General features: G+C 31.5%; 1 protein-coding gene across 1 annotated transcript in view; it reads left to right on the forward strand.

Annotated features, from left to right (window-relative positions):
- Positions 1–14,640, forward strand: part of LOC131855576 (G-protein coupled receptor moody-like) — a 59,070-nt gene that overhangs the window by 36,452 nt on the left and 7,978 nt on the right. The window contains exons 3-6 of the mRNA XM_059206854.1: positions 3,273–3,413; positions 6,763–6,933; positions 11,937–12,064; positions 14,012–14,165. Of these exons, the coding sequence (XP_059062837.1) occupies positions 3,273–3,413; positions 6,763–6,933; positions 11,937–12,064; positions 14,012–14,165 (594 nt within the window). The remainder of the gene's footprint in view (positions 1–3,272; positions 3,414–6,762; positions 6,934–11,936; positions 12,065–14,011; positions 14,166–14,640) is intronic.

The raw sequence follows: 14,640 nt of genomic DNA on the forward strand, positions 1-14,640 counted from the left end.
ATATATTACGTACACTTTCTTTATCGCGAAGAATTTCTATTATAGAGCATATATCAGAAATAATTTGCTAGTGCCCAAAAAATTGCGTATTAAAGCAATCTATTTTAAAAGAAATTACTTTAATATGCAAATGACGACAATTCGACTACACATATAGGTGTCACTTGTATCTTAATTCTAATATTTTGTGCGAAAAAACGTTAATTATGTTGAAAACGTTAATTAACTTCAAACTAAATATTTTTAGTTATTGTTATTAATGCTGTTACCCACAGTTGGCCTTTACAGCTAGAGCGCAAAGTACCATCCAAACCCTCGTAAATATATATGTAGTAACGGGTGTAAGTCAACTCCTCCCTGATTAATACGACTTTAATCTGAAAGTAGATTCCGTTAGATTTACAAATCTCGGCTCGACAGATGACAGGCATAAATTAAAATTAGAGTCAATTAAAAACTTATCAAGCAATTCAGTTTGCTTTACAAACAAGTTTCTTTCATGCTGACTATTGCAGCTTTTATTTTCTACGTGAATGAAATGTTCAAACAATTCTCATCGTAAACTTTTGTTTTAGTTACGAATAATTAAGTTATAAATACACCGGACGATTATTATGAGCTAAGGGCAGAAACCTTTCCTACTTACAACATCCTGCCCGCTTTTATGCCGTAGCTATTCAGAGGTTTGCATTCAACGCAATTCATCTGCTTTATTCTGTTACAAAGGCATCTAAATCATTTCCAACCGGTAATATTACTAGACCTTCTAGAATAAATGATCCTGCTCTTCCTCTACCAGCCGTATCCTCTTTTGTGTTTTCCTTTACAAAAATTAATGTACTTGTGAAATGAATATTGAATATTTGGTATACAACTTCAAACTACAAGACTTTTTATACTAGAGTGCCTAATGATATCAAATTTGTTATTGGCTTACAAAGCCAAAAAAGTTATAAAAATAGATAGTATACTGTATTTTATAGAAAAGAAAATAAAATTTCAAAAGGAAGGGGAAAAAATACGATCTCGCATACGAAAAACAGCAAAGTATCACCAAACTTACTCATCTATAGTGAGAAATATTCCGACGTGTCACATTTAAATGGCCACACTCTCTAGAGTGTAGATTTTAGTAAAATTATAATATGCTAAGTCTATAAATGTTATATAGAAATTTAAAAAAAATCTGTATTTACGAATTTTAAAAATTAGAGACAGTAAGATTATTATTAAAAAAAACTCTCCTTACTACTAATGTAGTGATTGATGATTAAAGGATCTTATTTGAGGGAAGTTCTATAATAATTATACGAAACGCTTCGTCCTCGAGATTACTACTAAATATCTGTAAAATATATAACGACATGCAGTAACGCACAAGTGACACCACTTTCACAGTATTTGGCCATACTGCAAAAGTGGTGTGGTGAAACGCAAAATATAATACTTATTTTATGTAATCACAAATACGTATACTTTAAACGCCATCCAAAAAAAATTGGTCAACTGCTCCTGCTTGTGTCTGACTGCCTAGAATGTTACTTTAACTTTCAAGTTTTTGTAGGTCTATCGTAAGGATTTTTTTACGGATGATAATGGAATGACCTGAGGTTCTACTAACGATAAGCACTGGCAGAGTACTAGTGAAACATAGCAAGACCGAAGTCGGTCGATCAGTTAGGCTGAAGTAATTAATTGATAAGGAAATAATTACGATCGTTTCCAGAGGCATTGCTTTGTAATGTTCATCAATCTAAAGACTTCAAACAATCAATCCCCAAAATTAGTCATTCTTCAAAGATCTATATTAAATAACTAATATAAATCTATTTGATACCCTTGTTTCCATGTTATAATAACGCGAACTTCAAAGATATTTCTGGTTAAATTATATATATATTACTTGGAAAATAATAATTACGCAAACCTATTATCCAATAAGTAATTATAATTATTAGAGTCTGTGTGCGTGTTTCCTTCAATAAACCGCAAACACGTCAGCATCGTTTGTAATAAAGTTGCTGAAGGACTAAATTAAAACACGTTAGTTATTATGTAAGTGTTTAAAATTCCAAAAACGATGACGACCCAGCTAATAAGTGCAACTGTCGCCTATGATATGAACAGTACTATATAAATATCGTGATGTAGTTACGTGATCTCAGTCCATTACTGTAAATTCACTGACATATCTATTTATTAGAACTCTGAATCAGACAGGTATATATTGTGTGTATATTGACGGCCTGTAGTCTAGCGGTTTGGCACTCCTTCCGATTATCACTAGTTCCGTCCACACAATACCATATTCCAAATACCATTCAATTGTATACCTGTATGTATTTATTCGGGTGTTCCATATATAATATATTAAGTTTTTAAAACTACTACGTATTTATAAGAATCATTGTTATAGAAAAATGAACTTTACATGTTATCCCAATGTACAAATATGATAATATGAGTAGGTATCTACATTATAATAATATTCTTAATGTTCATTTTAGTGTTAATTTGACTAGAGCGGGTACAATATGTATATAGTTTATAGCGGTAACAGCTTGAAGCTTTAATGAAGTGTCTTTGAACAATAAATTTTCATGAAAACAATATTTTCGTACTAGTACGCTACTGTTATTCAGTTGTCGACATCAAAGAAACTGCTACAATATATTTCCAGAATGAAACTCTCTACATCATATAACCGTAAATAAGGTTATAAATAATATCTATTTATTTAGCGATGGCCTCAGTTGTCCAGAGGTTTAGCACACCACTTTACTTCCGATGGTCGCGGGTTCGATTCCTCGCACGATGTAAACACGGTGTTTTCTAATGTATATTATGTATGTATTTACAAAAAAATGTCTGAGTATTTATATCAGTTGTATAGTACTCATAACACAAACTCTGCTTACCTTAGGAGTAGATGACAGTGTCACAGTTTTCGTTCCCATACTCCTCCGAAACGGCTTGACCGATTCTCATGAAATTTTGTGAGCGTATTGAATAGGTCTGAGAATCGGCCAACATCTATTTTTCATCCCCCTAAATGTTAGGGGTAGTCCACCCCTAAATTTTTTTTTTATTTTAAGGTAAAACAACGTTTGCCGGGACAGGTAGTTATCTATGTAGATCTATCTTCAGGCCAGAGAATCTATGACTGCAAATTTATTATTAAAAAATTACGTAAATAATTAAAGAGTCTCGGCAATCAAACAGTACCCATTCCAGCATCTTAAATGCAATGTGTTTTATTGTTTATTTTCCAGGTTCTCACCAGGACTCCTAACCTTCGCAGCGATTGTCACCGGATGCATCATGCTCACAGGACTATTTGGCAACCTGCTCACAGTGATCGCTCTGCTCAAATGTCCGAAAGTGCGGAATGTTGCAGCTGCATTTATAATCAGGTACTTTATACATGTGTTATCTAAGTGAAGTAGTTAAAAAGCTGATGGTAAGTGACAACCATCGCCTATAAGTGAACATGAACAGCACCACAGACATCATGTCATCATGTAACTCTCATGTTACCCATCATACCGCAGGGGAGATCTCTTTTTAATGGTATGTTAAACGCCTGCGCTAACAATTTGCGCTGGCGGAGCACCATTGGAGGATGATAAGATGAGCATGAGGTCAGGTCAGTTAGCCCATCGTAGCAAATTCACCAGGAGTATATCACGATAGTTTCCAGAGGGAACCGTGCGGACATCAACCTTAGATGATATATTAATAGAAATCTCATCTCAATTAAAAATCATCTCCCTCTATGTTCATATACTATACCTCCATACTCTATAATTTCATTTGTAAGCTGAAAATTATTACGAAATTAAACTATATAATTTAGGTATAAGACCTGAAAGTAGCCTTGTGTACTTGTGTATGTAATTTTTCAGTGTTTTTATTTATATATCACAAAAATAGCTTTGTTGTACTCCATTATTGTTACAATAGACATTTAAGATTATATAAAATAAAAAAGCATGTTCTCGTATTATACCTATATTTTAAAATAGATCAATATATTTGGGGATAATTTTGATACACTAATGACCAATGGTATCGCATCCTAAATGATGTACTTTTGCTAAATAAAATTCGAGTTACAATTATGACTAAAGTGGATACCCAATTACTTAATTGGACAAGTTGTTGAGGATCAACTTGAGTAACATACATTAAAAAATACATATTAAAAAGACCGCTTTGTTACATAACAGGAAAAACGACATGGCTATTTATGCAATTATATTAAAATTAATTAACAAAAATACAATGGGGTTTTTAATACAAAATAGGTAAAAACATATCGTATCATTATATATATACTTTTTAAAAAATATATTAATTCAGTCTTCGCAAATACAATATATATATAATTCCTACGCGGGAATAGATACTTTTAATAGACAATAAAAAGATCATGTCAATAACTAGTTCACTGTCCTGACTTCGCACGGTTGCTTGTAATTTTCTGAGTTATGTATACATACATTAAGATAATGTATAGCTTGTGTTACTCTGGAATAATATAGCTTTCCAACAATGTAATAATTTTATATGCTGCAATAGTTTCGGAATTTTACGTAACTAAATCTGCTCTCTCTCTTTTTTTTATATAATTTGTATAGAAATAGGTGCAAAAAATTAAATGTACCTAAGAACACTTCTTCTTTGTAACTGTTTAAAAGATTTTCCACCATGGCTGATGTCTTTCCATTGTATATATATATATAATATAAATTTACAATTTAAAAGAATAATTTACAATACCTTTACTTACTACATATATTTCTAGAATAACTTTGAAATGAGTATGTATGACAATTCATATTGTCGAGAATCATGTCTGAATATTAAAAAGGTATGCAATGTTGCTAGTATGTTATTGTATATAATTGCGTAGTATTAACTAGTACTTACATAGGTCATGCAGTTGGTATTTTTCTATTGTTTACCATAATCTTGCAATTATATTGTTTAGAATATTATTGTAATACGAGTCTTACCTGTGCGTCACAGTATAGATATTTTTTTAGTTACATAATCTGTTATTTTTTTCGTAATGCGGTGGTGAAGATATGAATAATTCAATAATTAACACAGTGTTGTATAGGATATCATAGATTGTTATAGACAGTTGCTCTGTTAAAATCCAGCTATCATTGCCTATGGCCATGCCCTTTGCAAAACCTCTAATATATTATCTGTGAAAATTCTTGCCTGGTAGCGCATCCCACAACTTAACTTCAGGGATAAAACTAAAACTGCTTCGAAAGAATCTGTGAAAGACACAATTTGACACCTATTCAGTGAAACCGATCTATGGGTTGAGATTAGATATTCTATCGACATACATGTACCTACACAAACTTTGGATTAGTTCTATTATTAATCCATTTCCAAACGCAGAAGTTTTTTTCAAACCAATAGCATTTCTCTATTTGTGTAAATCATTGAAATTAATTTCTTGGGTCTTTTTTACTGATAGTACTTCTGTGTTGCTCCCACATTAATTTTATTACAAATAGAAATTTATTTCCTTTTATAAAATTAAATATACTTACCTGCTTACTGCGTAATTGTCTGTAACTTTTTTTATGTAATTACAATTTAGAATGGTTAATAAGCTTACCTCTAACTTAATGGTAAACTATAAACATTACCTATATATGTGAAAAGCACCACGGACATCACATTATCATGTGACGTGCGTGATACACATACATTGCTATTCCGAATGACTAAATGATATTCTTCTAAGCATTGCCTATAACCAAAACTCAACTTACAAATCAAGCTACTTGTTGACTAAAATTGATGAGACTGAGGTACTAACAGAAACAACTTTCTACAAGTCTACCCTGTTTGAATATACCTAATAATAATAATAATCTCAGGACAATTCATACAGCGCCATCTAGACCCAAGTTTAGCTAGCTAAACCTTGTGTTATGGATACTAGATAACTGATACATATACATTGATATATTTTTTTGTAAATACATACATATTATACATAGAAAACACCCAGACCAATACAAACAATCATACTCATGAATACAAATGTTTGTGCCGTGCGAGGAATCGAACCCGCGACCTCGGTTGTAAAGCTGTGTGCTAGACCGCTAGACCACCGAGGTCGTCAATATGTGTTAACATCAGCGCAATATTTGTTATTTTAAAACATATACATATGCTATTAGGGTATATACCAGCCTATTGTTTTAGTTAATGAATAAAACAATGGAATACGATATTGCAAATACTTGGTGAGGTTTTAAAAGCAATTGAATTCATAATTAATACCACGTCCAACACACAACCGCAGTACGACTTGATAAAGTTGGCTTATAAATTCAGGACATTAGAATACCAAATAGGCTTAATAGGTGCCATATGACGTACCATTGATACTTCACGACAAAAATACCTATAAGACGATATATCTATAATTCGTGTTCCATGATTGTCTGGAATGAAGATATCTTTTCAAATGGAGGAATGACGTATATACGTCATTCCTCCATTCCTCCACTCCAACATTCATTTATATAGGTGTTTTATTAGGACATGTATGAGACATTAAGTGGGACAGACAGTCTTGTGCTGTCCCAAACTTTTACCAACAGAGCTTATGTAAATATTACTATGATGTCTGAAAAAAAATGTTGTATAATATTTTCTGTTTGTTTGTTTGTTATTATTGTTATATTTATAGTAAAAATATAATTGTTATTTCTTTTGTTACAGCCTTTGCATAGCGGACTTTCTATTCTGCGTGATGGTGCTACCATTCGCCATATCTGGATTCTGGACTCGAACCTGGTCCCACGGGGGTGTACTGTGTAAACTCGTACCGTTCTTGCGGTACGGTAACGTCGGTGTGTCTCTCTTGAGCATTGCCCTGATAACGCTCAATAGGTAAGTGTAGTTTTAGGTTATAAAACGATCACTACTTTTTATACCTACTTTTCTAATTTAATTACAATTAGTGTTTCTATAAAATAAATAATTAATAGTAACAACGTTACCTGCAACTAGTCTCATCATGTCGCGATGGTGTCTTAAGACTAATTTTAAACAATCTCTTTAGAGTCCTTTTAGAAAAATTTGTTACGGGCATATCGTAACATAATAATAATAGGACTATAAAACTAATTATAAACAAACACTTTATTACTTAACACATGCATACACACATGTGCCTGTAATAATAGATGCTCTAATGAATTAATACCTTATTAAATTCAAATTCAAATTCAAAAATCATTTATTCATGTAGGACATTTAGCCGCTTATGAACCTCAAATTTATACATTCTAATGTTTTCTCTACCATCCAGTTCGGTATATAGATCCAATTGAGAAGAACTGGCAAGCTCAATTGAATTACTTTTTTTGTAAGCCAGTTTATATACAATGTATATTTATTTACTGAATTTTCATTTAATGTCAGACATGGACACCTATGGGTCTATGACTAACATTAAATGAAAATTCAGTGCATGAACAAATATTGCCATGCTCACTCGTCATTCAAGTAATTATTTAGTGAGTAATAGGCTTTGCTCAGTAAATATGATTTAACAGATGTTTTGAATATATTTAGGTACAACTAAAAAGTGACCCATCCTGGCTTCGCGCAGATGCATTACAAATCTTTCAATTTCTCGGTTTGTTGTATACTATAATACGCATGTATTTTACATATAACCCTTCCACTTGTATCACTCCATCTATTGCTGAAAACTGTATTAAAATCCGTTACATAATTCAAAAGATATATATATATATAAGCGTACAGACAGCGGCGGCTACTTTGGTTTGTACTATGTTAAGATGTTTAATTGTAATTGTTCTGGATTAGTAAATTGCAATATTTTCTTATACGAGTATACACAAGTTCAATTATCACTCGCTTAAAAATATCTCAATAAAACATTTTTCGGAACATCGAATTTAATGGAAAAGCTTTAAAGTCGATTTCAGTTTATTATTACCTACGATAATTGGCTTTTCCGCGGAAGCTGGAGATAAAGATAAGAACACGTGGGATACGCTACTGTAAACTATTTGCTCTGGTAGTTTAGCATTGCCATAAATTATGGTCTCATTCATTTACCATTTACGATCTGGCATTATGTCATCACTCGTGACTAATGGTTATAAAACAGTAGGTACCTAGGAATCTACTACGTAAACCATTATATTTTTAAAGTAAAAAATACCTACCTAAATTATACAGGTCCAATATTAGCATAATATGACTCACTACTTATGTTTATACTATCATAATGTAAGTAAATTGCTTTAAAATGTTAAGTGCTGCCGCATACTGGACCACCGATCACGGCGATTAGTGGCTACTTTTAGTTGTCCATTAGATTTTAACTTTTACTTTTAATTTTAACTTAAATTAGACATGAATCCATAGATACTCGTACTAATAATCTAGATGGACCAAACCAGGCCCATTATGGGGACAATTATTAAAAGATTTTCTTTTTATTGATTTTTGACTGCTAATCTGCCTTATTTTTTAGTAATTAGCCTTACAGGAAACCCTACACAAACATACCCTTATATTTACATAAAAGTCCGTCCTAGTCTTAAAGTCTCTTATTATATTCATATCAAATTTTATGAAGATCCAGTTAGCCGCTTAGTTATAAATAACAAATAGATGAACAACACTGACATTTATAATATAGAATGAATTAGTTGTGTTAGAAAGACGTTATAAGACAATACTTGTTACATATAACAACCTAAAATCGCCTGCCGCTACTACAGTTTTAATTCGCTGTGTCAGCAAACGTGTAATATAACGGTCACGTTTATGTACTAATAACTGCTAGTAATGGTAAGTAGTTGGTCTGAGTCACTGATAGTGGAACTAATCATCACTCAGTCTGCAGTAGTGTTTAGTAATAAAATGAGGAAGACAATTAAATTATGTTTAATATTAGTTACTATAACTTTTTAATACACTAATAAAATACAAAACTAACTGTTACATATTTTAAGAATTAAATTAATATCTGTTAAAGCTTTTTAGACGAGAAAAAGTATATAGACAGAAAAAAAACACTGTCTATATAGAGGTACTTTATCTATGTTTTTGTATTCATAACATTAGTATTGATAGTAAAAATCAGCGCAAATTGGTAAACGAATTCATAAAAAGCTATTTAATCGCTAGTACTAGATACGAGGAGACAAGAATACACGGCTGTTTTGATCTTTCCCATACCTATAGCACAGATAACATAATATTACATACCTATGGTAAGGTTGGAAGGATCATCAGAACTTTTCATTTTACCTTATAGAATATACCTATATATGGATGTTTAATTGTATTTGACAATGATGACGTTTAAATGAATAATATCTATAACGTAACCTACATATATTATTTAGCTGTCCCAATTCCCTACTAATTTTAATAGCGAATCAATTTCAAAAGCAGTCCTTGCGCTCCTAATTAAAAGTTTGCTCCAAAGGTAAACATGTTTTGAAAACATAATTAGAACATTCCTGCTCATATTTTTGACTTGGTTATTTGTTGGGGAGTTAACAATCAACTTCAGTAGCTGGAGTGAATTTGCCATCCTTTGTGAGTTTTGCTACTTATAAAATACACGTGTTCTGAGAAATTGTTTGATATGATATTCAACCTTAACCTAGAGTCGGACTAAAATATTAACGCAAGAATAATATACAGGATCATTCGCAAATGTAATTGAACAAGTAAATTTGGAACATGCTTTACTTTATTTTATTTATAAGTTCCTGCATGTAATAACGAGAAAAAAATACACTAAATCACCTTAACTCTGTAACAAGGTCTTTCTAACATCTCTTAAAACACTCTACAAACACTCTTAGTCATATTTTATTAATTTTTTAACATGTATATTGTTATAAGATATCGCAGTCCTTTGATAAAACCTCTTTTCCATTGTCGAGTTGAGGTTCGAACTCCCAGCAGTGCTCTCAGACTTAATTAAGTTTAACTTTTAATTAAGTCATTGGGCTCCCTAATTAGGCTGGCTCGTTCGTCATACTCGTGAACGAGTGCTGCTTGTAGGGATTGGTCTGCTCTTATCACTACGACTAATTTAATCTTATTGTATTTTTATATTTGACCATAATAAATGCGTGCTAGTTGGCAGTTTGTATTCACACGTTTCTGGTAAATGTGAACTTACAAGGATTATTTAAAAGAGCAACACACAAGTTTCTTGCTCGTTCTTTCTGTGATGAGACAGCTTTCCGAATGAGCGGTAGATAAAAAAAAATGTTATGACTATTCTATAGTGCTTAAATTAAGTTTATTTGATTAAATGATTTTCTATTCTATTCTATTCTTAATGAAGGATGCAGTTAGATCACATGATCTATCGCAACATAACTAATTGTAGAGATCAACCTGTTAAAGGTTACATTAATTACTGCTAACAATCATCCTCTTTGTGCAATATGATTTCAGAGGAGCGTCATATTGCAAATATATTGTACAATAAAAATTCACCCGAATCTGTATAATATTTTGATTCTTGTGTATATTATATATTTATATATATTATATATTTAAAGAACTAATAATGTTGTATGAAAAATCGAAAGAATAAATTTTAATACCAATTTTACTTTGACTACAACGAATTCGCAAAAACAGAGAGGCAACACTCTCTGTTAAATCAAAGATATTATTTGGTGGTTGTAAAAAAATAGAAAGAAAGGGATAAAGAATATACCATATTCCTGAGAGAATAAAAGAACCTTTTTTTATCTAATACGAATTGCATACAAGTTGACTGGCCGTCCGATGGTAAGCGGTAGTCGTCATCTATATACTCGTATATGAACAAGTTCGGTCATCTTGTGACACCCGTAATACCGCTCATATGTTACCATTCCATATGATTAAGATATCATGTCTCTTATTCTGTAATTTCATTACCTAATCTGCAGCACCCTACTACCACAGATAACGCAATATTACATACTACTACCGAAACAATTTACAAAGCTCACTTAGGTGAGACTGACCCACGTAGATGACTTTTAATAAAACATTAATATTTATCAATGGAGCTTCATTAAACTACCTTAAAAATATCTTGACCTCATCATAAAACACGTCATAATACTAGCCATCGAATGTGCATTAATACTCGTAAACCCAGGAAATTGGGCAGATCCTATAATAATTTGAAACATGTCATTAGGATGGGTATTAAATTTTAATGGACCGTCAGGTCAGTATTAACAATATTATTCAGTGCTGAACAATACACAGCGAATGACGATGATGGACTTAGTTCGTTTGATATTAAACAATTGTTGTTTAACAATATGTTGAACAATAGAACAATATTGTTGAATACAACCGTCTGAAATCCTGCAGAAAATAAAATATCATCTGAAACAATGGATGGCGGTCGTCCAGCTCACCATACTTTTTACTCTATTCTCTACGACAGCAATGGTATTTCTGTTACAATATTGGAAAGAGCAAGTTCTTTCTTAAATGACCAGCAACTCGCCTCCAAGTGCCTTGATGTTGAAAGAAACTTCTTATTTTTGGTATACTTGACTTATTTAATCCCTTTATACAAAATAAATATAAATATACAATAATAAGTGTCAAAATTTATACTTCATATTTTGAAGCTTCTGCCTTTAAGGATTATAGGATTATATACTAACTTTTACTTCTCTAGCCTATAATTTCATTAAAACACTATTCGTATGAATTCTAAAGCGGTTCCGCAAAATCATATATGAATATACTGAAATTTCTATTAGAAAATCCAATTTTGCGTTAAACCGGTATCATTTGTCATTTAAATTTGCTTTTATATCTAAGAATATGGTATGTTATAGAATAATCACTCTTATGTTCTTTGATTTTAGGTACATAATGATAGCCCACCACAGCTGGTACGCGCGCGTGTACCGCAAACAGAATATTGCACTCATGATCGTGTTTTCGTGGATGTTTTCGTACGGCATGCAGATACCAACCCTTGTAGGGGTATGGGGTGAGTATAATTTAGTAATAATACTTTCTTTAAAAAAAGAAATTAGAAATATTTTAATAAAAAAAATTACAGGCCATTTAATTTCTAAACAACGCAATAGTAAACTCAATTCGTTTATAAGTTTAATTAAAAATAGAATATGTATTCAGAAGAGTTAATTAGAACAGATTTTTTTAGTTATTTTATAATTGAATAAAATATATCATTCAGTATTGCCTTATCTTCATCCCATTATTTGGGGTTGGTATTTTATGCATTTCATCTTTCACACAAGCTATACATATATATATATTGGTCTCTCCAGGCTAATAATGTTCCAATATAAAATTAATAGTTATTAATACAGCTCTCGCCATATTTACAGTAATATTTTGTACATTGAGTTTTATAAGTATCGATTTCAGGACATCCAAGCACTAAACCGTTGGTAGTTGGTAAAGTTTTTTCTTACATTTGCTATACAGTAGCAAATATTATACTTACTGAGTTATTTACGTATCTGTTTATTTGCCTATATCTGACATCAAACAGCAATTCAACTATACATACGGTCTTATATAACGATGTGAAGTATAAAAACGAGAGTCAAATCTGTAGTGGAAAAACAAGAACGTAATTGCAAGTCTTTAGCAAAGCGTGAAAGGTCCTCCATCGGACGTTTTACTTGTACACCAGCTAAAATGTCACTTTAACATTTTAAAAACAATTGGACTGAAAAACGTTTGTTTTGCTATTCACATTATTATAGATAAGGATTAATCTTTTTTTCTTATTTATATTAATATCTTCATTTTGTTCAACCTCCCAGATACCAAAAACAATAAGTCGTCAATCGTCAAAAGAGTTATCTATGGTTGTTATTCTGATCGATAGGTTATTATCGTTGTTATAATCCAATAAGCAAACAAAACATTCAGATAACAATATTAATAAATGGTCAATAATATTGTAAGTATATTGTACTCCCAGGAAATGCTCTTCGATAATAATTAGCCGCTACATTTATATGTAAACCCATAAGTCAGTAGTCCAAGTTAATATGACATTAGAAACTATAATATATTTTCTTAAATTAGTAATAAATATTTGGAAACAAACTGATGTTGTTTTCCTTTGGTAAATACAAACACAATGTAGTATTGGGGACAATAAGTGAGTGGACTGTCTGTGCGAAATGAATTTAAAAATGTATACGAATTATAGGTACCAACAGTAACAGTGAAAAGTGACAATAATATATGATGACAAATCGAAAAAAATACATTCAAAATTAATTAAAACAATAAATGTTCTATAAATGTGCAAAGAGTTTACAACCAATCATAAATAAATTTTAATTTAAATTTATAAATTTACCTATCTACTACTTTATTATTACATTTCTTTTACAATCAACATACCTATAATTTTGATAGATTATTATATATTTTTTTATCTGAGCTATTTAAATAATTAATTTCCAAACAACGATGCCCATATATTACTCAGAATACCTGAAACTGTTCCATGTATTTCCTACGCCACCGGGAGAAATGAAATACAATTGAGACTCTAATTATTTTTACTTGCATGTTGACTTGTACTTGGATCTATAATACGGAATAATAAACCTCTCTGCTACCAAGTGCTCTAGACAGCTCAAAGAGCAATTTTATGAGTACCGCTCATAACTTTGAGTTTTGCATATGTTAATATTATTTTACTTTGGTATAATGTAATTTTCAAACAGTATATTTTATGTAATTAGCAACAAGCTAAAGAAACGACCAGAAAAAAGATGGATGGATTGTATGAAAGATGATATGAGAAAAAGGAGAGTATGCTCAGATATGACGGCCGGTAGTGATCAGTGGCAAAGGATGACATACTGCGCCGACCCCTAATAATGGGATAAAAGCAAGGCAATGATGATGATCTATAGATTAAATAACTTACTTATAATTGCAGGTAAATTCGACTACGACCCGGATCTCGGCACGTGCTCCATAATACCTGATGACAAAGGACGTACATCCAAAACGGCTCTCTTTGTGATCGCCTTCATTGTTCCCGCTCTACTCATCTTCATATGCTACGCTAGGATATTCTGGGTGGTGCACAGGTAAATTATATTTTTATTTATTAAAAACAAAAGAATTGTTTTTAATTTGATAAGGTCATTATTTATACGTACGATACCATGATTTTCTTAATTGTACTTATAAAAGAACAATTTCCACACAGAGCCACCAGTCGCAAAGTCAAAAAGCACAAATTATTATTGGTACTAAACATTACAAGTTGTGCTTCGTGGTAATTGAATCTATGTCTAATCTATGTATACTGAACTGGACGGTACGGAAAAATATTAATGCGAAAAATTTTAAGTTTATAAGCGGCTAACATGTGGCTAAATAAATGATTTTTCATTTGATAAAAATACTTTTTTTTACCAATACATACAAACTTCTTTATAAATATAAATGATTACATCTTGCGACGAACCGAAACCTGCCACCTCCGGAAGTAAGGTGGTGTGCTAAACAGCTAGTAAGTAAAAAATACTAGTTATAGAGATATTGAAAAATCTTACGATC

The sequence above is a fragment of the Achroia grisella genome, unplaced genomic scaffold, assembly GCF_030625045.1.
Source record: "Achroia grisella isolate CSIRO2021 unplaced genomic scaffold, CSIRO_AGI_Agris_v1 utg146, whole genome shotgun sequence".
NCBI lineage: Eukaryota > Metazoa > Arthropoda > Insecta > Lepidoptera > Pyralidae > Achroia > Achroia grisella.